A 22,661-nucleotide genomic window follows, 5' to 3' on the forward strand; every position below is an offset into this window, starting at 1 on the left:
TTTTGACCTGCGCTAATTGGAGACCCCAGCACGTGTGCAGCCCACTATAGATTTGCAGAAAACTGGTTGATTTATGTTACTTTCTACTGGGACCGTTACAAGTTCCATATTTCCTACCGCCCAGCTGTCTGGAATGTAGCATAACTCGCTCGACCTGCCTGGAGAACGCACATAGAAGTCCTGACTACTACAGCTCAGCTGTGGTGCTCTCGACCTCCTCCTCAGCGTGCTGTCACGTCAGAGAGGCCACCTTGCGAGCGGCGCCTGCAGAAGGGCTGATAGCAAGCTGGCCTGGCACAAAACTGGTTGCCCGCAGCCTGGCTCTTTCTCTGCGACAGGCCCAGCAGGGGGGAAAGTGGACTGAAGAGGGCCAAGTGTGGGTGTGGGTGCGGCATGGGTGTTTATCAGTGTAGTGTGTGTGTGTTTATAGAGGGGAAATATATCTGGGGGGGAAGGACAAGGAGGTTGTTGCTTACTCTGAGTCATTTTCCAGCTGAGGAGAGGCTCAATCATTGCAGGGCAGATTAGATAGAGGGGACATGCATATGAGCGCTAACACACTCCACAATTTAATCCACAGTCCGTTTAGTGCGCATGCATATGTGCCAATGTTTCCGCACGGAGAGTTCTTTGCATCCGTGCACATCCATGTCTGTCTGTGCAAAACTGCCTCCTTCTCCGACCCACTGTTGCTCCCTCCCTCCTGTGTGAACGTAGTCTGGGCACCCAGCCAAGTAGAGTGTGTGTGTGTATTTTTTTTTCCTTTTTTGAATGAATACCTGATGGCTGATGGGGCTGGCGGAGGGGGAGGAGCCGTGTCAGTTGGAGTACTGAGGGAGCGAGGAGGAAGAGGAGGGAGAAGCACAGAGGGAAGAGAGGCAGCCAGGCAGACAGAGGAGAGTGAGGCGGTCTGGTGGCCTTGCATAACACGCGTCGGAGAAGCCTTGCACGCAAGACCTGGTGTGGGCTTTTTTTTTTTTTTTGCACACAGGAAAAGGGGGTGGGGGGCGGCCTGAGGGATGGGGGGGGACCTCCTCTGCCATCGGGCCGATTGCAAGGGGCAAACGGAGGGGTAACTCCTGAACAGAGAGTCCTCACAAGAGGGGCTGTAGCACAAAGGAGAGGACCGGGAAGAGGACGCTGCAAGGGAGCACGTCTCGCGGGTCCACAGTGGAATCATTGCACATGCTCTGTAAGCTCTGCAAGCAGTGGCAGTGGAAGGACCGGTGAGCTATTCTTAGTACTCTAATCAGCAGAAAGGGGGTGGGAGGGGTTGTATCGTTTTGATTTGTGGCATAGTAGTATTTTCTGCCCTGCTACTATATTACGACAAAAAAACAGGGAGGCTGCTACCATCAGCATCCTGCCAGGAGATGCATTCAAGGCGCTCACTATGCAAGGGTGTGTGTGTGTGTGTGTGTGTGTGTGTGTGCCTGCATGTCCGCACACACACGTGTGTGTGTGTTTTGTGTATGTCCGGCACTGATGCAGAACTCCGGAGTCATTATGGAGACAAACAGCTTGAACCCAGTGCCTGTTTTTTTTTTGTCTGTAGTCAAGCACACGGTCCGGCCCGCCTATTAAAGGGACACACACATTAGAAAAGGAGGCAGTAAAATGTCTCTTTTGGGATATTTGGAGGGGGAAAAAAAAGCATTGAATGGTATTGATCTGCTTTGTGCAGGGATTTAGACGACGGTCTATTTATACGCAGAGAATCCCGCATGCACGCCTCGCACAGTAGTTCCCCCCCCCCCCCGCTGTTTCATGCATGCTCAGATTGATAACGATGATGTTTTTGTTATCTAAATATAGCCACTGCTGCATCTATGTCTGGTCTCGCAGGTGAGGTTTCAAACTATTGACAACATATATGCCACTGTGTGGGATTCCAGCTCCATCGTCCGGACACTGTGTTGGCATCGCTTCTCCCTCACGCTGCTGCAGAAAGATGGTAGTGCTATGAAGCTGTGAGGGGATTGTGCCGCTGCGTATCTGCGCCGTTCACCTGAAGTCAACACAATGGCCACACAAACCCACCCCCCTCTGGGGTTTTTTGTGAGTACGCGCCCTCCCCTACGCCTCCTCTGATGTCATGCCTCCATCATGCGTGTCTTTTTTTTTAGAGGTGACAGTGCAGCAGGGCTGGACGCGGAGCTTCCACGCCGTCTGTGACATTTGTTTCTCGAAAGCGCGCCTTTGTTCTCCATAGTAACTAACACACATGTGTTTGCCGGAGTCACTCATCTAATAATAGGCTGCAGGATCAAGAGAGGCGCTGCATGTGTGACCATGTGTTGTGCTCATGCTGATTTAGCGGGAAGGACGCAGTGTTATTTTGCTGCTTATTTGTGTCTGCCAGTCTTTTCTAGCTCGGGTGATGATGATGTCATTACAGGTGTTGCTGAGGTAGGGTTGCTGCCACAGAGTGATGCTGCATGTGTGTGTGTGTGGTGTCATCCATCACAAGGCGGGGGCTGATGCTGCAGGCGCTGCTCAATGTGGGTCAGGAGAAGCGGCACTATGTCGTCGTCACCCCCACCCCCCACCCCACCCCCTCGCAAATTTACTCCGTATCCTATCCTCTGCCTTTCTTCCATCCACACCGCTTTATTTGCCATCCTCCCTCTCCTCCCCCTCACTCTTTCTCCATACGCATCCCCTTTGTTGCATCTGTTGCAGGCTCGCACACCATTCCCAATTTAATTGGCGACGTCGTTGCAAACAGGAAGTAGACTTGAAATTTCACTATTTTCCAGTTGCTCTATTCCAGAATTCCGCTTTACAACAGAGGTCTTCAAAAAGGGGACCATGACCCTCAGGGCGTCCGCAGAGGCACTGCGGTGGGGGGTGCGGGGGGGTTAGACTAAAAAAAAGTTATAATCCCCACGCAATATTTCTGCAAATTTTAACGGTTTTAAAGGCCTACTGAAACCCACTACTACCGACCACGCAGTCTGATAGTTTATATATCAATGATGAAATCTTAACATTGCAACACATGCCAATACGGCCGGGTTAGCTTACTAAAGTGCAATTTTAAATTTTGCGCGAAATATCCTGCTGAAAACGTCTCGGTATGATGACGCCGGCACGTGACGTTGCGAATTGTAGAGGACATTTTGGGACAGCATGGTGGCCAGCTATTAAGTCGTCTGTTTTCATCGCAAAATTCCACAGTATTCTGGACATCTGTGTTGGTGAATCTTTTGCAATTTGTTCAATGAACAATGGAGACAGCAAAGAAGAAAGCTGTAGGTGGGAAGCGGTGTATTGCGGGCGGCTGCAGCAACACAAACACAGCCGGTGTTTCATTGTTTACATTCCCGAAAGATGACAGTCAAGCTTTACCATTGGCCTGTGGAGAACTGGGACAACAGAGACTCTTACCAGGAGGACTTTGAGTTGGATGCGCAGACGCGGTACCGTGAGTACCGCGTCTGCGCGTGCCGCTATGTGCATGTCACGTACGTAACTTTGGGGACTTGGGGGAAATATATGTGCTGTATGAACTTTGGGGAGGTGAACGGTACTTTGGGCTGTGGGATTGAGTGTGTTGTGCAGGTGTTTGAGTTGTATTGGCGGGTTATATGGACGGGAGGGGGGAGGTGTTTGCTATGCGGGATTAATTTGTGGCATATTAAATATAAGCCTGGTTGTGTTGTGGCTAATAGAGTATATATATATGTCTTGTGTTTATTTACTGTTTTAGTCATTCCCAGATGAATATCAGGTCCCACCCGCCTCTCACAGCATCTTCCCTATCTGAATTGCTCCCACTGCCCTCTAGTCCTTCACTCTCACTTTCCTCATCCACGAATCTTTCATCCTCGCTCAAATTAATCGGGAAATCGACGCTTTCTCGGTCCAAATCGCCCACGCTGCTGGTGGCCATGATTGTAAACAATGTGCAGATGTGAGGAGCTCCACAACCTGTGACGTCACGCGCATATCGTCTGCTACTTCCGGTACAGGCAAGGCTTTTTTATCAGCGACCAAAAGTTGCGAACTTTATCGTCGATGTTCTCTACTAAATCCTTTCAGCAAAAATATGGCAATATCGCGAAATGATCAAGTATGACACATAGAATGGACCTGCTATCCCCGTTTAAATAAGAAAATCGCATTTCAGTAGGCCTTTAAATACACATTAACATTGATTCAACACAACACATAAATAACATCCCACTCACTGTACCTGCTCAGTGGCCTTGTGGTTAGAGCAGTGGTTCTTAACCTGGGTTCGATAGAACCCTAGGGGTTCGGTGAGTCGGGCTCAGGGGCTCGGCGGAGGTCAAGACACACCCGACTCATCGTGTAAATAAAAACTTCTCCCTATCGGCGTATTACGGATACGGCAACAGCAGAAGTCACACTGATTTGCAGGTGTGTAATTTGTTGTGAGTTTATGCACTGTGTTGGTTTTGTTCTTTGAACAAGGTGATGTTCATGCACGGTTCATTTTATGCACCAGTAATAAAACATGGTAACACTTTAGTATGGGGAACATATTCACCATCAATTAGTTGCTTATTAACAAGCAAATTAGTAACATTGGCTCTTAACTAGTCATTATTAAGTACTTATTAATGCCTTATTCGGCATGGCCTTATTATAACCCTAACCCTCTAACCCTGGCCCTCACCCTCTAACCCTAACCCTAACCAAATAACTCTAAATTAAGTCTTTGTTACTTAGAATATGTTCCCCATACTAAAGTGTTACCAAAAACATATAACTTTGTCTTGAATTTGAAAAAAAAAAACATTTTATTTTTCACTAAAGAAGGGTTCGGTGAATGCGCATATGAAACTGGTGGGGTTCGGTACCTCCAACAAGGTTAAGAACCACTGGGCTAGAGTGTCTGCGCTGAGATCGGTAGGTCGTGAGTTCAAACCCTGGCCAAGTCATACCAAAGACTATAAAAATGGGACCCATTACCTCCCTGCTTGGCACTCAGCATCAAGGGTTGGAATTGGGGGTTAAATCATCAAAATGATTCCCGGGCACGGCCAACGCTGCTGCTCACTGCTCCCCTCACCTCCCAGGGGGTGATCAAGGGTGATGGGGTCAAATGCGATCCGATCCAATCCAATCCAATCCACTTTATTTATATAGCACACTTAAACAACAAAAATGTTTCCAAAGTGCTGCACAACAATATTAAAAACAATATTCAAATATTATCCTTAGCTCCACCAATGACTGAATAAAAACAAAAAATAAATAAATATAAAACCAATATAAAAATAAATATGATTAAAAACGATTTGAAAGGGTAAAACCAATTAAAACTATAAATAGAAATCAAAATGTATATATAAAAAAAAAAACACAGAGGACAACAGAGGACCACACAACTCACGTAGTGTTAAAAGCAAAATAATAAAAGTGGGTCTTAAGACGAGACTTAAAACACTCCACTGTGGGAGCAGTTTGAACATGGAGGGGCAGAGTGTTCCAGAGCTTAGGGCCGACCACAGAGAAGGCCCTGTCTCCCCTGGTTTTAAGTCTGGTCTTGGGCACCACGAGCTGGAGCTGGCTCTCGGACCTCAGAGCATATCCTCAAATGCAGAGGATAATTTCACCACACCTAGTGTGTGTGTGACAATCATTGGGAAAGGGCATGTTCACCACTGTGTTACATGGCCTTTCCTTTTAACAACACTCAGTAAACGTTTGGGAACTGAGGAGATACATTTTTTAAGCTTCTCAGGTGGAATTCTTTCCCATTCTTGCTTGATGTACAGCTTAAGTTGTTCAACAGTCCGGGGGTCTCCGTTGTGGTATTTTAGGCTTCATAATGCGCCACACATTTTCAATGGGAGACGTGTCTGGACTACAGGCAGGCCAGTCTAGTACCCGCACTCTTTTACTATGAAGCCACATTGATGTAACACATCGCTTGGCATTGTCTTGCTGAAATAAGCAGGGGCGTCCATGGTAACGTTGCTTGGATGGCAACATATGTTGCTCCAAAACCTGTATGTACCTTTCAGCATTAATGGCGCCTTCACAGATGTGTAAGTTACCCATGTCTTGGGCACTAACACACCCCCATACCATCATACATGCTGGCTTTTCAACTTTGCGCCTATAGCAATCCAAATGGTTCTTTTCCTCTTTGGTCCGGAGGACACGACGTCCACAGTTTCCAAAAACAAATTGAAATGTGGACTCGTCAGACCACAGAACACTTTTCCACTTTGTATCAGTCCATCTTAGATGAGCTCAGGTCCAGCGAAGCCGACGGCATTTCTGGGTGTTGTTGATAAATGGTTTTCGCCTTGCATAGGAGAGTTTTAACTTGCACTTACAGATGTAGCGACCAACTGTAGTTACTGACAGTGGGTTTCTGAAGTGTTCCTGAGCCCATGTGGTGATATCCTTTACACACCGATGTCGCTTGTTGATGCAGTACAGCCTGAGGGATCGAAGGTCACGGGCTTAGCTGCTTACGTGCAGTGATTTCTCCAGATTCTCTGAACCCTTTGATGATATTACGGACCGTAGATGGTGAAATCCCTAAATTTCTTGCAATAGCTGGTTGAGAAAGGTTTTTCTGAAACTGTTCAACAATTTGCTCACGCATTTGTTGACAAAATGGTGCCCCTCGCCCCATCCTTGTTTGTGAATGACTGAGCATTTCATGGAATCTACTTTTATACCCAATCATGGCACCCACCTGTTCCCAATTTGCCTGTTCACCTGTGGGATGTTCCAAATAAGTGTTTGATGAGCATTCCTCAACTTTATCAGTATTTATTGCCACCTTTCCCAACTTCTTTGTCACGTTTTGCTGGCATCAAATTCTAAAGTTAATGATTATTTGCAAAAATAAAAAAGTTTATCAGTTTGAACATCAAATATGTTGTCTTTGTAGCGTATTCAACTGAATATGGGTTGAAAATGATTTGCAAATCATTGTATTCCGTTTATATTTACATCTAACACAATTTCCCAACTCATATGGAAACGGGGTTTGTAATATTGTTGTGCAGCACTTTGGAAACTTTTTGTTGTTTAAATGTGCTATATAAATAAAGTGGATTGAATTGGTTAGCTTAGCTATATGTATGCATGCTCCTGGCTCACTCAGGGATAAAGACTTGATAATGATACTTAAGAAACTAGAACATTAAGTTTTTTTGCTGTAATAGAGAATATCATTCATTTAGGGGTGCGGCTCCACACTGTGTATGGATACTAGGGTTGTATGGTATACCGATATTAGTATAGTACCGCAACATGAATTAAAGTTAAAGTCCCAACGATTGTCGCACAACACTAGGTGTGGTGAAATTTGTCCTCTGCATTTGACCCATCCCCTTGTTCACCCCCTGGGAGGTGAGGGGAGCAGTGGGCAGCAGCGGTGCCGCGCCCGGGAATCATTTTTGGTGATTTAACCCCCAATTCCAACCCTAGGTGCTGAGTGCCAAGCAGGGAGGTAATGGGTCCCATTTTTATAGTCTTTGGTATGACTCGGCCGGGGTTTGAACTCACAACCTACCGATCTCAGGGCGGACACTCTAACCACTAGGCCACTGTTGAATCATATTCAGTAACATACCGCCTCTAAAAAGTAACAGTCCCCCACCCCCTGCCGTTGTCATGTCGTGACATTGCTTGTCTATGAGCAGACGAGCATGTTCGGCAGCGCACAATCACGGAGTACTTACAAACAGACACAGTGTGTAGACCGAAAAGGGAGAACGGACGCATTTTGACTTAAAAACTAACGATGAAGGTGACGTTATAACACTGAAACGCACTCAAGAAGAGGTGCTTTAAGACATGGCTAGCTAGATAGCGGCTAAAGTCCATCCGCAGTCTGCAATGTTGTAGCTACTTCTAAATCAATCATCAATCAAAGTTTACTTATATAGCCCTAAATCACGAGTGTCTCAAAGGGCTGCACAAGCTACAACGACATCCTCGGCTCAGATCCCACATCAGGGCAAGAAAAAACTCAACCCAATGGGATTACAATGAGAAACCTTGGAGGGGACCGCAGATGTGGGGGCCCCGGTTCCTGGGAGACCGGTGCAATAGACGTCGAGCGGATCTAGCATAATAGTGTGAGAGTCCAGTGGATCTAAATCACTAATCCTTGCCTCCATGGTGACAAATAAAGTGAGTTTCTTACAAGTATCATCCCTGCAGGACGAGGAATAGCTAAACATTTTTCACTACACACCATAGCTTACCGGCGTCACGATGTAAACAAACGCCATTGGTGGATCTACACCTAACATCCACTGTAATGATACCAAGTACAGGAGCGTATCTAGTCGATACTACTATGATTAGATCGATATTTTTTTGGCACCACATCTTCACAACAAATTCAATGTATTCAAATGAATTGAATTGAACACCCAAATTAATCCAAAAACAGTAGTTGCACTTGTTGTGTCATGATGAGTAATCAGCATCCAGTAGCTGTATCTGCCTTGCATGCACTTCAAACTGTTGGTTGTGCTACTCCGCTTTTTGTGTAGGACAGTTGTTAAAGCTCATATGTAATATTGTCAGAGTGATGTGCGAATAGATAAACATGTGTATGTCAATGTCTACACTGCCTCTGGCAATGTATAGTAGTTGTGCCTCGTGCAGTGACACATATTTAACCCTGCAGGAAAGAACAGAACAGGAAAGTGCAATGACATGGACTTGACGTATGAAGAGTTCAAGGCTGCTTAGTGAACAACTGCGACAAGGTTATGTGTGCACAAGTTTACTTTATGCAGCTATAGAATATGTTGATTTATCCCTGCAGTCAAAATTGACAGTGTCCCTGTGCTGAATGGGCTTGTTGACATAGTTACACATACAGAACAACTTTGTACAGTCATGTGAAAACGAGGTGTGAAAACAATGCATACATCTAATAGAGATATCCTCAACGTCGTATAATCATTTGACAAACGGTCAATGTGCTTTTGGACAATGAGTTGCTAAGTCATGTCCCTGATGATTGATGTTTGGACTGATGGAGGCCATGTTTTTCAACCAATCTTGCTCAAACTTTACTGACATGTGCTTATCAGTACCTAAGAGCTGATTCGCTTAAACACCAGATTAGTGTTGTCCCGATACCAATATTTTGGTACCGGTAAAATGTATTTCGATACTTTTCGACACTCTTCTAAATAAAGGGGACCACAAAAATTGCATCATCTTTATTTTAACAAAAAATCTTAGGGTACATTAAACATATGTTTCTTATTGCAATTTTGTCCTTAAATAAAATAGTGAACATACAAGACAACTTGTCTTTTTGTAGTTAGTAAACAAACAAAGGCTCCTAATTTAGCTGCTGACATATGCAGTAATATATTGTGTCATTTTCCATTCTATTATTTTGTCAACATTAGGAAGGACAAGTGGTAGAAAATGGATTATTAATCTACTTGTTCAGTTACTGTTAATATCTTCTTACTTTCTCTTTTAACATGTTCTATCGACACTTCTGTTAAAATGTAATAATCACCTATTCTTCTGTTGTTTGGATGCTTTACATTAGTTTTGGATGATACCACAAATTTAGGTGTCAAGTAGTTACAGGATCATATATTGGTCATATTCAAAGTCCTCATGTGTACAGGGTCATATTTCCTGAGTTTATAAACATAATATAAATAAATAAATAAAAAAACGAAAAAAGATTTCGTGATGCTAAAAAATATTGACGTAATCATAGTAGTATCGACTAGATACACCCCTGTACTTGGTATCATTACAGTGGATGTTAGGTGTAGATCCACCAATGGCATTTGTTTACATTCAAGAACGGTGAGCTACGGTGTGTAGTGAAGCCTGTTTAGCTATTCCTCGCCCTGCAGGGATGATACTTGTAAGAAACTCACTTTATTTGTCGCCATGAAGGTGAGGATTAGTGATTTAGAAGTAGCTAAAACACTGCCGACTGCGGCTGGACTGTAGCCGCTACCTGGCTAGCCATGTCTTAAAGCACCTTTTCCTGAGGGCATTTCAGTGTTATAACTTCACCTTTATCGCTAGTTTTTAAGCCAAAATGCGTCCGTTCTCCCTTTTCTGTCTACACACATTGTCTGCTTGTAAGTACTCCGTGATTGTGCGCTGCCGAACCTGCTCGTCTGCTCGTAAAACCAACACGACGTGACGACGACGGAGGGTGGGGGACCGGTACTTTTTAGAGGCGGTATAGTACTGAATATGATTCATTAGTATCGCGGTACTATGCAAATACCGGTATACCCTACAACCCTACACCAGATACAGTGGGTGTTTTGTAGAGTGCTTTGAGATGTGTGAGAAATTTCTAGTCAAGCCAACCTAATCTTTGGTTTTTACAGCAACCACCGTATTGTTTATTTGTCAGATAAAAAAACATATCACATATCCTGCCAAATTTTCACCCTTTTGTCTGCAGCGGTTCCGGAGTAGAAGAGTTAGCTTACACACACAAATACATTGAGGACACATCATGCACATGCACATATTTTGAGTGATCTTATACGTTTCTTATTTATCCATCAATACAAACCGGTTCAATGTAACAAAAGCATTAGAAGTCAGCGATATAATTGTTACATCTTGTAGAATGGCCCTACTTTTGTACTGAATGCACTCCCTTACCCAGAGTCTTTCACTGGAGGTGAAAGTTATATTTGCAGTTGTCCTCACTCAACTCAAGGTCTTGAAGTGTTGAGGGGGAAAAAAAGAAAAGAAAACTAAACTGTTCTGAGAATGTTACTCTGTATTTTTGTCCTTCCAGTCTGGCCTGCTTGCTATACTGTACATTCTTGAGACAGGCAGCAATGCACGTAGACACATTACCACCAACTGTTGTCCAGGAAACCTACTCAATACTCTTTTCTTAATATAGTCATGGAAAATGTCATCAATTATAGCTATAGATTGGTATGATAAAAATAAATACCCCTCTCAAGGAAGTATGTACATACTAGCCTTCCCCTGCAAAACATCTATCAAGTGAAAGTATTTATACCACCTAGTGGCGAAAATGGGCACAACACCATGACAAACATGTAAAACAGTGAATTTTGATTGATTGATTGATTGAGACTTTTATTAGTAGGTTGCACAGTGAAGTACATATTCCGTACAATTGACCACTAAATGGTAATACCAGAATACGTTTTTCAACTTGTTTAAGTCGGGGTCCACTTAAATTGATTCATGATACAGATATAGAGTATCATATATACTATCGTCATAATACAGTCATCACACAAGATAATAATCAGGGTGTATACCTTGAATTATTTACATTATTTAAAATTCGGGGTGTGGGGGGTGGGGGGGGGGGTGTTAGGTTTGGTTGTTATCATCAGTCATCAACAATTGAGAACAGAGAAATGGATATTGAAACAGTGTAGGTCTGACTTGGTAGGATATGTACAGCAAGTAGTGGACATAGAGAGAGAGAGAGAGAGATCAGAAGGCATAAGAGAAATATCTGCATTTGATTGTTTACATTTGATTATTAACAACAATCCGGGGAGGGTGTTAGTTTAGGGTTGAAGTTGCCTGGAGGTGTACTTTTATTGCGGTTTTGAAGGAGGATAGAGATGCCCTTTCTTTTATACCTGTTGGGAGCGCATTCCACATTGATGTGGCATAGAAATAGAATGAGTTAAGACCTTTGTTAGATCGGAATCTGGGTTTAACGTGTTTAGTGGAACTCCCCCTGGTGTTGTGGTTATGGCGGTCATTAAGGAAGTAGTTTGACATGTACTTCGGTATCAGGGAGGTGTAGCGGATTTTATAGACTAGGCTCAGTGCAAGTTGTTTTACTCTGTCCTCCACCCTGAGCCAGCCCACCATTTGAGTTAACACATAATTTTAATAACTAGCACACACATAACACTTCAAAGTTGTATTTTCAATAGAAATGCAAATGAAATAATGTTGCATATTCGAAATATTCCAATACAATATAAACAAAACTAAAACAAAAAAAGTTAAAGCATCCATATGTAATAATGTGGTCAGAAATGGAACTGCAGTCACGGTCAAAATTCTGTGGTCCCTTCCCTTTCTCCCTGACTGAGGTAGCCAGATACGCAGCCGAATCCAGCTCGATCGACTGGGCTACTCCAAGGAACTACAAACGTCCACTGGAAGTTTGAAAATCAACTGACCAGCGTTTTGTCAAAAACAAATCTGTAACCAACACATTTTACACAGAAATTAGGCTATTTTCAGGAAGTACATCATGCCTGCGTTCAATATTACAACAAATGGCAATCATATGGTTATTGTCAGTAGTATCAGAAAACAAAGACTAAAGCAAACTACAACCAAAGCTAGAAATGGTTATACTGGTGAAAATAAGTAGAGCAGGCTTAGCAGCCTAATATACGCCCAAAACTAAAGAGGAGACATTTTATCAAGGTATGCCTATAACAAGCCTGGGAAATTATTTTGCCTCGGGGCCAGATTTAGAGAAAAAATTGTGTCTGGGGGCCGGTATATCTATTTTTAGGGACACTAATACAAAACTTCACAATAATGTCTGATTGAATGCTAAAAACGTTATGACAGACCGCCTTAAAAAACGTAATGGCATTTTTCATTTTTCTATGAACGATACAACACTGAATATTGACAAAATATGAACGTCACACCCCCTTTCGATCGACATATTTTACAATCAAGTGAAATGCAACAAAAATGCAACAAACAGTGAAATATGAACGCTAAGGGTACAAAATAAACCCACCTACAATCTGATACATCTGATATAGCACTAAGCTTTAGAACTTTGTTGTGAAAATCTCCTTCCGCATCTGTGGAAACGCTTCCCATCCACACTGCTTGGTGCCTCGTCTGAGCTTCTGTGACGTTGATGACCATAGTAACTAATTATATGACCATAGTAACTAATTAGATTACCATAGTAACTGGTATAATAAATACTTTGTATAGTTGAAGACTTACGGTCATTAGAAAACATCACTGCACATCATAATGGCAGCTACACTTTCCATCTTAAAGATCTAAAAAAATTATTTGGGAATGTCCGGCGGGCCAGATTGAAAAGCTTAACGGGCCGCATGTGGCCCCCGGGCCTTAATTTGCCCAGGTCTGGCCTATAAGATACACGAATGAGGAATTATTTTGTCATGTGGTTTGGCTGTCTCCATACGTTTCACATTGCCATGATGACAGCTGTGCTAATGTTGGAACCCATTTCCTCAGCGTATCAGCATATTGAGAACGAAATAGGTACTGATACTACCCATATCCACATAGGTTTTATTTGTCGAAAATATATTTTGCCCTGTCAGTTCGATGACACATCGACATACAGGCTAAGGGGCATATATTTCCCCCTGTATGTCATTGACCGGGCTAGCATGCCAAGCATTACACTAGGAGCGACGCACCATCCCACTAAGCATTCGTTGCACGGACATACTAGCTTTGTTAGACAAGATCAGAGACTGTATTAGACAATATAGTTTACATACGACATGTCCATTTCCATTTATTACAAGTAATAAAAAAAAGTTAATGCCTGACTTACCTATCAAGGAGGAAATTAGCAAGTGTGGCGTCAGATGAAAAAATATTCTCCGCCTTCAATCGTCTCCATCTTTCAAAGGCGTCTTCGATACAAATCTTCGTTTTGTTCCTAGTTTTGTCATGAATAAGTTGAGAATCGTAACGAGGCCTTTTAGATTTACTAAGGTCTGACATGTTTAGTAACTTTACCAGTGGCAGTGGTTAGACGGAGAGGGCGGTGCGTAACTGGCAACCTGGATGTGACACACTCACAGACTTTCTAATTGGTCAAACGGTAGAGGGCAGGGCATCAAAATTAAAACAATAACACGATTTCGGGGCTGTAAATCTAATTTTGAAATGAGCATAACCCGGCTGAACTACTGTTATTAGCTATAGAGGTGTTGAAAAAGAACATGATATATTAATGTCTTTTGACATATCAGGGCCATTTAATGATGACTTGACATGAAATTACCGGTATTACATATGGCTCCTTTAGGCAAAGGAGATACAAAATGAACTCTTAATCTTAGCCTACTGCAGCTTGACAAAATGTTTTGCATTCATTCAGATCTTCGCAGATTCTAACATTTAGCATGTTTAGTAAAGATAAACTGTGTTTTGCGCTAACCATGCAGAGCTAATGAAAAAAAACAAAAAACAAAAATGTGCTTACCCAAGTTGTCTCTCTGTCGTCAGATTTCCACCAACATCGTGGAAGATCCATCAGAGATGATACCACATGAAGTTTATGGAGCTCAATTTATGAGCTGGAGCGGCTGCATCTTCTCTGGATTGAGACCTGGAGCTGTATGCTAGTGACCATCCTAGCAAAGGGGAAAAACATTAACACTCAGAAAGAGAGACTGTGGAAGTGTCAACAACTACATTCAAAACATATCAGGCACAATGAAATCCAATCAGGAGCGGAGTAATGGATGCCTGCCACCTAAAAAGCGAGAGATCCTGGCACTGGAGCAGAGGCCAGTGGTAGTAGCTGCAGCAACTCCTCCTGTGGTCCATCATGATCCCACTCCTCACACTGAGAACCTAGCATGGCTGGCAAATGTAGCCAGTGAGCGCTGTAGGTCCAGAGACTCAGAGAGCCCAAGACGTCCCAACTCCTCCACTTCCTCTTCTTCTCCTCCCGCTTCCATCCCAACGTCATCTACTCCTCTGTCAGCAGTGACGCTTGGCTCCCTACCTGCAGTCTACTCGACAACCATTCCTCAGCACACGGGAACCATCCAGTTTGCACAGCTAGGACCTAATGTTCAGTTCATCAGTTCTGGGCCCTACGCTGGCTACATCTCTTCTCATGTGATCCCTGCAAACACCAGCTCCGTGGGACAGCGCTCCCAGCTGGATGGTTACACCACCGCCCTGATATCCCCTAACACCAAAGGAGAGCAGCAGTTCCAAATTGGCGTCCCTCCAACAGAGCTTGCCCCTGTTACCCTTCCAAGTGCTCCACAAGTAACCAACCAGTACATCCATCTCGATAACAGAACACCTCTGACCGTCAGTGGAACCGCCGTCTCATCACCTGGAGCCCACCTCCAGCTCCACCCTCACTCTGCTGTCCTCCCTCAAACACTCACCCTTGCTCCCTCGCAGCTGGTGGTTCAGTATTCAGATGGTTTTGTGGGAAAGAAACCAGAGGTGCATGCCAAAGGTATGCTGAATGGCGAGCTTGAAGTGGTCAAACAGATTAAAGCTCCCACTCAAATGGTAAATCATCATCAAGTCCAGAGCTATGAGGCTAGACACATTCTTGTGCCTGCAGAGTATGGCCAGACCCCATCCGGACTCCAGACCTCATTGGTACTTGTAGCCCAGCCAAACCATGGAGCTGATCAGGAACAGGGCACCAATAAGATTTCCTTACTTCAGACCGAGAAGGGCAGCATCTGTTTGGGTAAACCGATGTCTAGATCTTCTTCTTTCTCCTCCCTCTCATCGTCAGAGGTGGTGAAAACTGTCGCCTCCCATGCAGTCATGCAAGCCACTCTTCCCCCTGAAGAAATACCTGTCAGTCTTTACTCCTCCACACAAGCTCCAATCATCGGCTATATCACCAGCGCCAACCAGCATGCAGTTAGTTATCACACAGCACTGCCTCAGCACTTAGTCATTCCTAGTGGTCAGTCCTTGCTCATCCCAGTCAGCAGCGCCAACAATGGCACAGAAACAGAGGTTAGCCGTGCTGTTAGCTCCCTGACTGCTACCACAACACCCCAGATATCCACTGCCATGCCTCATGCCTATCTCGCCACAGCCCTGTCCAAATGTGAGCCAATTGGCACAGATGGAAATCAAGTACCCCGCGCTGTAGCCCCAGCACACCCTACCTTTCCCTCAAACCCAGCCCCTGCAGTGGTGACAGCTCCCTCTCTAGTCCCAGCTCCAGTCCCTGTTTCTGTCAATGCTCCAGTCTCCACTTCAATCCAAGCTTCTCCCACCATCTCCTCTCCTTCCTCCCCCGTGGCCCTACCTCCATTCTTCATGAGAGGTTCCATCATTCAGCTCGCCGATGGGGAGCTGAAGCGTGTGGAGGATCTCAAAACCGAGGACTTCATTCAAAGCGCGGAGATCAGCAGTGAACTGAAGATCGACTCCAGTACCGTTGAGCGTATCGATTGTGGCCAGACTCCTAACGCTGTGGTCATACAGTTTTCTGTGGGGGAGCTCAAAGCCCAGGTGAGATAAACATGATTCATTCTTCGTGTACGACAAATCAATACTATCCATATCAAAAGCCATGCTATAAAATGTATTCTCGTGTTCCCAGCAGTAGAATAAAAATGGCGGAAAACTCATAACATATTAATAGGGAGCCAGCACCTTTGGTATATTGTTTCTTGGAGATAATAAAATTCAAAAAAATGTATCAGTGCAGCTATTTTTAATATGCAGGCTGGTTCCTCACTCTAGCTGATGAGCTTTCTGCTGTGCAAATAAAGTAAGATATATTAAGCTCGTGTTCTTTTTAGTAGGTAAAATATAATGATAAAGGACGAGGCATACAGTCATATAATAAGAATACTACTGTAAAGACAAAATTAACAGAATTACTATGTTGATCCTTTGAGGCACATTATTCTGGTGTGTGTGAGTGACAGAAAGAAAAGCTCTAAATCGCTTGATTGGTGCCACATTTTGATAGATACTGTAGCTATACTGTGTTAATCGTGTGACGAAAATTAAGGTTAACACCTTGAATATAAGAGAGCACACCTTTTGTCTTATTTTTGGGTCAATATCGTATAAGTTAGGGTCACTATTCTTTAGGAAAAGGTTACACATTTTTTTCAGCACCGCAGCATCTGTTATATCTGCTGGGGCAACTTCTACCTGCCCCAAATTTCTAAAATATCCATTGCATCATGACATGATTTACTATCTCTTGTAGTTACATCCACATTTTTGCAGAAGGCTAACCGTCCACAAATGTGTTTCTGTAGGTGTGTGTGGAGGTTCTGGTGGAATATCCCTTCTTCGTATTTGGTCAGGGCTGGTCCTCCTGTTGTCCTGACCGGACCACTCAGCTCTTTGAGCTGTCCTGTGCTAAGCTGTGCGTGGGGGACGTCTGCGTGTCTCTGACACTTCGCGGGCTGAGGAATGGTTCGCTACAAGACACCGAAGCTTTGGGGGCCAGGCTGAAGACGGCCCGAATGTCGGATCCCTGCAACAACACAGAGCTGATGAATCAGAGGCCAAACACTGCATCCAGTAACAGCGGTCTTCTTATGAAGGCCTCTGGTGTAGAGAGAGTGCAGACATCTGCACCTGCGTCAGGACGAGGGCGACCAACCCAAACGGGATTAAATCCGAGATCAGTGGAAGGGATCTCTGGAATTGCAGATGTGAAAATAGATATGGCCACACCGTCCAAAATCCAGTGCAGAGATCCAGAAAGAACCTCTGTTCGAAAGAGAAGATGGTCCGCTCCAGAGCGGGACCAGACTGAGAGAGCAGAGGGGGAGCCTCCGTCAACTCTGCCCTCCATCATCCCTCAGGAGGTAAAAATCAGCATAGAGGGCCACTCAAGCAGCGGCAGAGAAAGATGCTTAAACAAACCCTAGACGGTCTGGGGGGCCGGGGGGGCTAAAAACGAAATTTATTGGCATTGTGTTCGCGCCCTGTTGTGTTCTCTCTACTGAGACTACTATAATAACATTGCAGAGTTGACACAGGACCACCATTTTATTTCTGCCATTTGTCGGACGCCGAGTGCAGTGAGAGGTCGCACACTCAGTGCAATCAGTGCAATCAATGCTGAAAGCAAAAATGAATGCAGTGTGAATGTGGAGCGTGTGTTGCTAAGATTCCTATTAGCATGTCAGAACAGATGCCCATGTGGAGAAGGCGGGTCACCAGTTTGTTTGGGTAGTAGTTACGTCACAAGTACAATTAAGAGGGAAAAACGACCACTTCGAATTAATATTTGCCAATATTAATTTGGTAATAATCATAGCAGAGCTCTTTGACGCGTCACACATCTGTTGAATCTTTACTATCGTTCAGGCTTTCACACCACAGTGAGTGTGTGTGTTGGTGTGTTCGTGGGCACACAGAGCACATGGGGTCGGGTTTGAATGTAAACCACTTTTTGTCCTCATGTTGTAAAATCACAGATGTGTTGTTTGCTGCACCAGCGTTGCGTGAGTTTGATATTTGATGCGTTTGCAATATGTGTGTGACAGTGGTCGCACATACACACATTCCTTATACAACTATACTACAGAGATTGTGCAGCGGCAATATTCAGGTGTCGTCAAAACCTCGCTGTTATGCAGCATTTCTATGATAAAGGGAATCGAGACACGGCCAGCGATGTACTGTATCCTGATATGTGCATAGCAAGTGTCAAAACAAGCATGTCATTGAAGCCCTTTTGTACCTTTGGTACTTGACTTTTACAACTTCAGAACACATGTATACCTTTACATACTGTAGGCTCTGTGTGGTGCATTGGTGTATATTGTACGGATTTAGATTGGAATATGAACAAGAGCAGGCAAGTCCACTGCATCAATCCTGGGCCACTTTAAAGCTGCACAGCAACAAAGCAGCACTGAATTTTTAAACATGGATGACGTGCCAGCAAACCATTGCCTTATTATGCATCTGCATCAGACAGAACGCGACCTCAACCTGCTTCTGGCGTAAAGTAGCCAGCCAGATTTAATTTTTTTCTCCAGTCTGGTTCGCCAGAAAAATATGTGATCTTCTAGTGGGCTACATCACCATCTGCATTCTCCATTTGCACCCTAATGACAAAGTAAATGCCACTTCTTCGCTGCTCAGTACTGGCTCTACTTCACCACGGAGTAGTTGGTTTTCCACTTTTAAAAAGCAAACTGCGAAAACCTCTCCACATTGAACGCATCAGTATATTAGGTGTCCGGTAAAAAAATTTGCCACACGGAGATTGAGGGCAACAGCAGCCAAGTGGAGACTGTGGAGTATGATACTGCACTGTGTCCACATCTAAAGCACAGTAAGCAAACATTACCTTTGTTTATCTTTGTAAATCCTCAAATACTACAAGGTTAATGAAAAATTCTACCCGACTGATGAGCAACCAGCAATGGATTTCCTATACCACGGGTGTCAAACTTCTGGCCCATAGGCCAGAATAATATACACATTCCATCAAATAAGAACTTAAACTTACTCCAGTGTCACCACTACATACAGTATACATCCATCCATCCATCCATCCATTTTCTACCGCTTATTCCCTTCGGGATCACAGGGGGTGCTGGAGCCTATCTCAGCTACAATCGGGCGGAAGGCGGGGTACACCCTGGACAACATCTCATCGCAGGGCACAGTATACATCCATCCATCCATTTTCTACCGCTTATTCCCTTATACAGTATACATTGTATGTCAAATAAATAACACCGCTGGCCACAGGTGTCAAACTCAAGGCCAGGGGGGCCAGATCTAGCCCGCCACATCATTTTATGTGGCCTGCAAAAACAGTGACACGTGTGTCAATAGGGCATTTCGTCATTTTTGCTAAACATGTTTCAATTTTGACAGAAAAAAAATGCACTGCATGCAACTGCAGTTCTTCCTTACTCAGTATTATTTGAGGCAAAAAGTAGGGGTGTACACAAAAATTTCGGTTCGGTACATACCTCGGTTTAGAGGTCAGGTTCGGTTAATTTTCGGTACAGTAAGAAAACAACAAAATATACATTTTTGGGTTATTTATTTACCAAATTTTTAAACAATGGCTTTATCCTTGTAACATCGGGAACACTATAATAATTCTGCCCACGTTAATCGACATTAAACTGCCTCAAGTTGTTCAGATTAAATAAAATGACAAAACTTTTCTTCTACATATAAAAAGTGCAACACTAAACAGTTTCAGGTCAACTCATCATGCTTAACTTATTACAGCATTTGGGAATCCTGTAATTGATTTTTATTATGTAAATGTTATATTTTTATCAACATGTGACAGCAGGGACCCTGCCATTCAAAACTAGGCTGCTGCATTACTAATGATAATTGGAACTATAGCTGAAAAAAATAATACAATAGCAATGGGAGAGACTATTCATCCTTGAACACCATGGAGTTCATGTAGGCTTAATGATGCAGTTACATTATTATATCAACTATCAGAGACAGAAACTCTTCATTTAACATTATGTCCTTTTTTGCTGCTTCAACAATCAACACAGAAAAAGGTCAAGTGAAATAACAGACAGACAGGGCTTTGCTGTCCGTAATACACACACACACACACTCACACACCGCAAAATGAGCTAACGTTACGCTAAAAGCGAATTAGCCTTCACCTCAAGCCAGGACTGCGAGCGAGCTGAGCTGCCTTTTATATTTCTAGAAGGTCAACGGGCTCATAGTGATGTTACTAGTAGTTGACTGGGAGGTGTTTATTATAATTTGGGGAGAGTCCGCTGCCTGATGCTTACCTGCTAAACGCTAAGCACTGACTACATGCGCTCTGAATACGCACTGATGATTGGCTGTTACCGCTCTGTTTGTAACCAATCAGATGGTTGGGACAATGCTGAGTGCTGTGTAGAGTACTGACAGAGACAGAGGCAGAAGGAAGCGGAGGCGGCTACTTAATATGTTCGTGTGGAAACTCGTTCGGTACACCTCCGAACCGAACCAAAACCCCCGTACCAAAACGGTTCAATACAAATACACGTACCGTTACACCCCTAGCAAAAAGCTATTCCAGGCATTTATTTTAAATTCTACAATAGCTGAACTTTAATTTTTGGTTGTCCTTTTCACTGATTGCTAAACAGTTTTCCATCATTTTGTTGGCATACAACAAGATAATAATTGTGTAGTAATATCATTTAGCCATTACACATCATTGCTGTATCACAAGTTACTAGTAGAGGGCAGCCATGACTATGATGTGTCTCACAGAGTAAATCAGTCATGACACTCCTACATGGGCCACAGTGGTATTAAGAAGATGCAGTGCGCTAAACATTCTTACTTACGGTGTCATATTACAATAGAGGTAAAAATCATTGAATTGTACACAATTAAAAACGATACCACTTTACTTTAACCTGTCCGTACAAAATAATACATTACAAACACAGTTGAAAATACTAATTATAACAACATAAAGTTATGCTGGCAAACACTTGCTTCTCAGACTTGCCAACTCTTCCTGATTGAGCGGAAGACTACTGGAAATTGACCTTGTATACCGACATCCCGACTGAAGTCACAAACCTCCCGGATTCTGATGTTTTCGTGTACATATAAAATACTGTAGCTTTTGCCCGTATGTTAAAAGGGTGACAACAACAATCACTTCATTAAAACAAGCAACTACAGCTGTCTCAGAATGCACAGGAATTGGTTCTCTCCCATATTTATCTCACCCTCGGTTTCCCCCGCGTATAGTCCGCTCACCAGTCATGATGCATTTACGGACACTCAGACTGTCCTGTAATAGAACTCTTCAAGCAGGAACTAATCCTCTTCAGCCTGCAATCTGAAGTGTGAAGTGCGATAGAGTTTGACACTCCTGACCTATACGGTATCGTCTTGGCACACTAGAAACTCGGGCTAACCAGGCACTAGAAATAGTACCTGCTTTGTGAGCTAAGTACTATGCAGTGGAAAAGGAGCCTAATGTTCTGTGACACTAAGAGCCCAATCAGTTCGAATGTTCCCCAAATACTGTTTCGTCTCAGCTTGTTTATTTCTTTTGTCATTTTGGAGTTTTAGGTCAGGGCTATTTAACTGGCCAAACTTAGCCCGTAAATGTAACTTTAAATATTAAAGTATGACATCAGACTGCACACCAGTTCCGTTCACAACATTGTAGCGACCAAAATTGTGGCAGCAAATTTCTGAAAAACAGCTCAGTGTTCCTGTCATGGAGGAGGATCTTTGAACATCATTCAGTTGTATTTTAAAGGCCTACTGAAATGCGATTTTCTTATTTAAACGGGGATAGCAGGTCCATTCTATGTGTCATACTTGATCATTTCGCGATATTGCCATATTTTTGCTGAAAGGATTTAGTAGAGAACATCGACGATAAAGTTTGCAACTTTTGGTCGCTGATAAAAAAAGCCTTGCCTCTACCGGAAGTAGCAGACGAGTAGCTTGACGTCACAGGTTGTGGAGCTCCTCTCATCTGCACATTGTTTACAATCATGGCCACCAGCAGCGAGAGCGATTCGGACCGAGAAAGTGACGATTTCCCCATTAATTTGAGCGAGGATGAAAGATTTGTGGATAAGGAAAGTGAGAGTGAAGGACTAGAGGGCAGTGGGAGCGATTCAGATAGGGAAGATGCTGTGAGAGGCGGGTGGGACCTGATATTCAGCTGGGAATGACTAAAACAGTAAATAAACACAAGACATATATATACTCTATTAGCCACAACACAACCAGGCTTATATTTAATATGCCACAAATTAATCCCGCATAACAAACACCTCCCCCCTCCCGTCCATATAACCTGCCAATACAACTCAAACACCTGCACAACACACTCAGTCCCACAGCCCAAAGTACCGCTCACCTCCCCAAAGTTCATACAGCACATATATTTCCCCAAAGTCCCCAAAGCTACGTACGTGACATGCACATAGCGGCACGCACGTACGGGC

The 22,661-nt window shown here is 43.6% G+C and overlaps 1 protein-coding gene across 3 annotated transcripts; it reads left to right on the forward strand.

Annotated features, from left to right (window-relative positions):
- The first annotated feature begins 1,085 nt into the window (after positions 1-1,085).
- Positions 1,086-22,293, forward strand: LOC133601462 (ataxin-1-like). 3 transcript variants are annotated; one of them, XM_061954560.2, is made up of 4 exons: positions 1,086-1,226; positions 1,896-2,058; positions 14,218-16,218; positions 16,983-22,293. In XM_061954560.2, exons 3-4 carry the CDS (start codon positions 14,428-14,430, stop codon positions 17,601-17,603), a joined length of 2,412 nt encoding a protein of 803 aa, XP_061810544.2. In that variant the 5' UTR covers positions 1,086-1,226; positions 1,896-2,058; positions 14,218-14,427; the 3' UTR covers positions 17,604-22,293. The 3 variants fall into 3 exon arrangements, with proteins under 3 accessions (XP_061810544.2, XP_061810560.2, XP_061810552.2); XM_061954568.2 differs by having other exon boundaries at positions 1,124-1,226; positions 1,816-2,501; XM_061954576.2 differs by lacking the exon at positions 1,896-2,058 and having other exon boundaries at positions 1,093-1,226.
- The last annotated feature ends 368 nt before the right edge of the window (positions 22,294-22,661 follow it).

Source organism: Nerophis lumbriciformis, linkage group LG04 (genome assembly GCF_033978685.3).
Source record: "Nerophis lumbriciformis linkage group LG04, RoL_Nlum_v2.1, whole genome shotgun sequence".
NCBI lineage: Eukaryota > Metazoa > Chordata > Actinopteri > Syngnathiformes > Syngnathidae > Nerophis > Nerophis lumbriciformis.

Coding starts and splice junctions, on each gene's coding strand:
- LOC133601462 (XM_061954560.2), top strand. CDS start 14,428: ATGAAATCCAATCAGGAGCGGAGTAATGGATGCCTGCCACCTAAAAAG. Junction 16,219..16,982: donor TGGGGGAGCTCAAAGCCCAG/GTGAGATAAACA, acceptor GTGTTTCTGTAG/GTGTGTGTGGAGGTTCTGGT.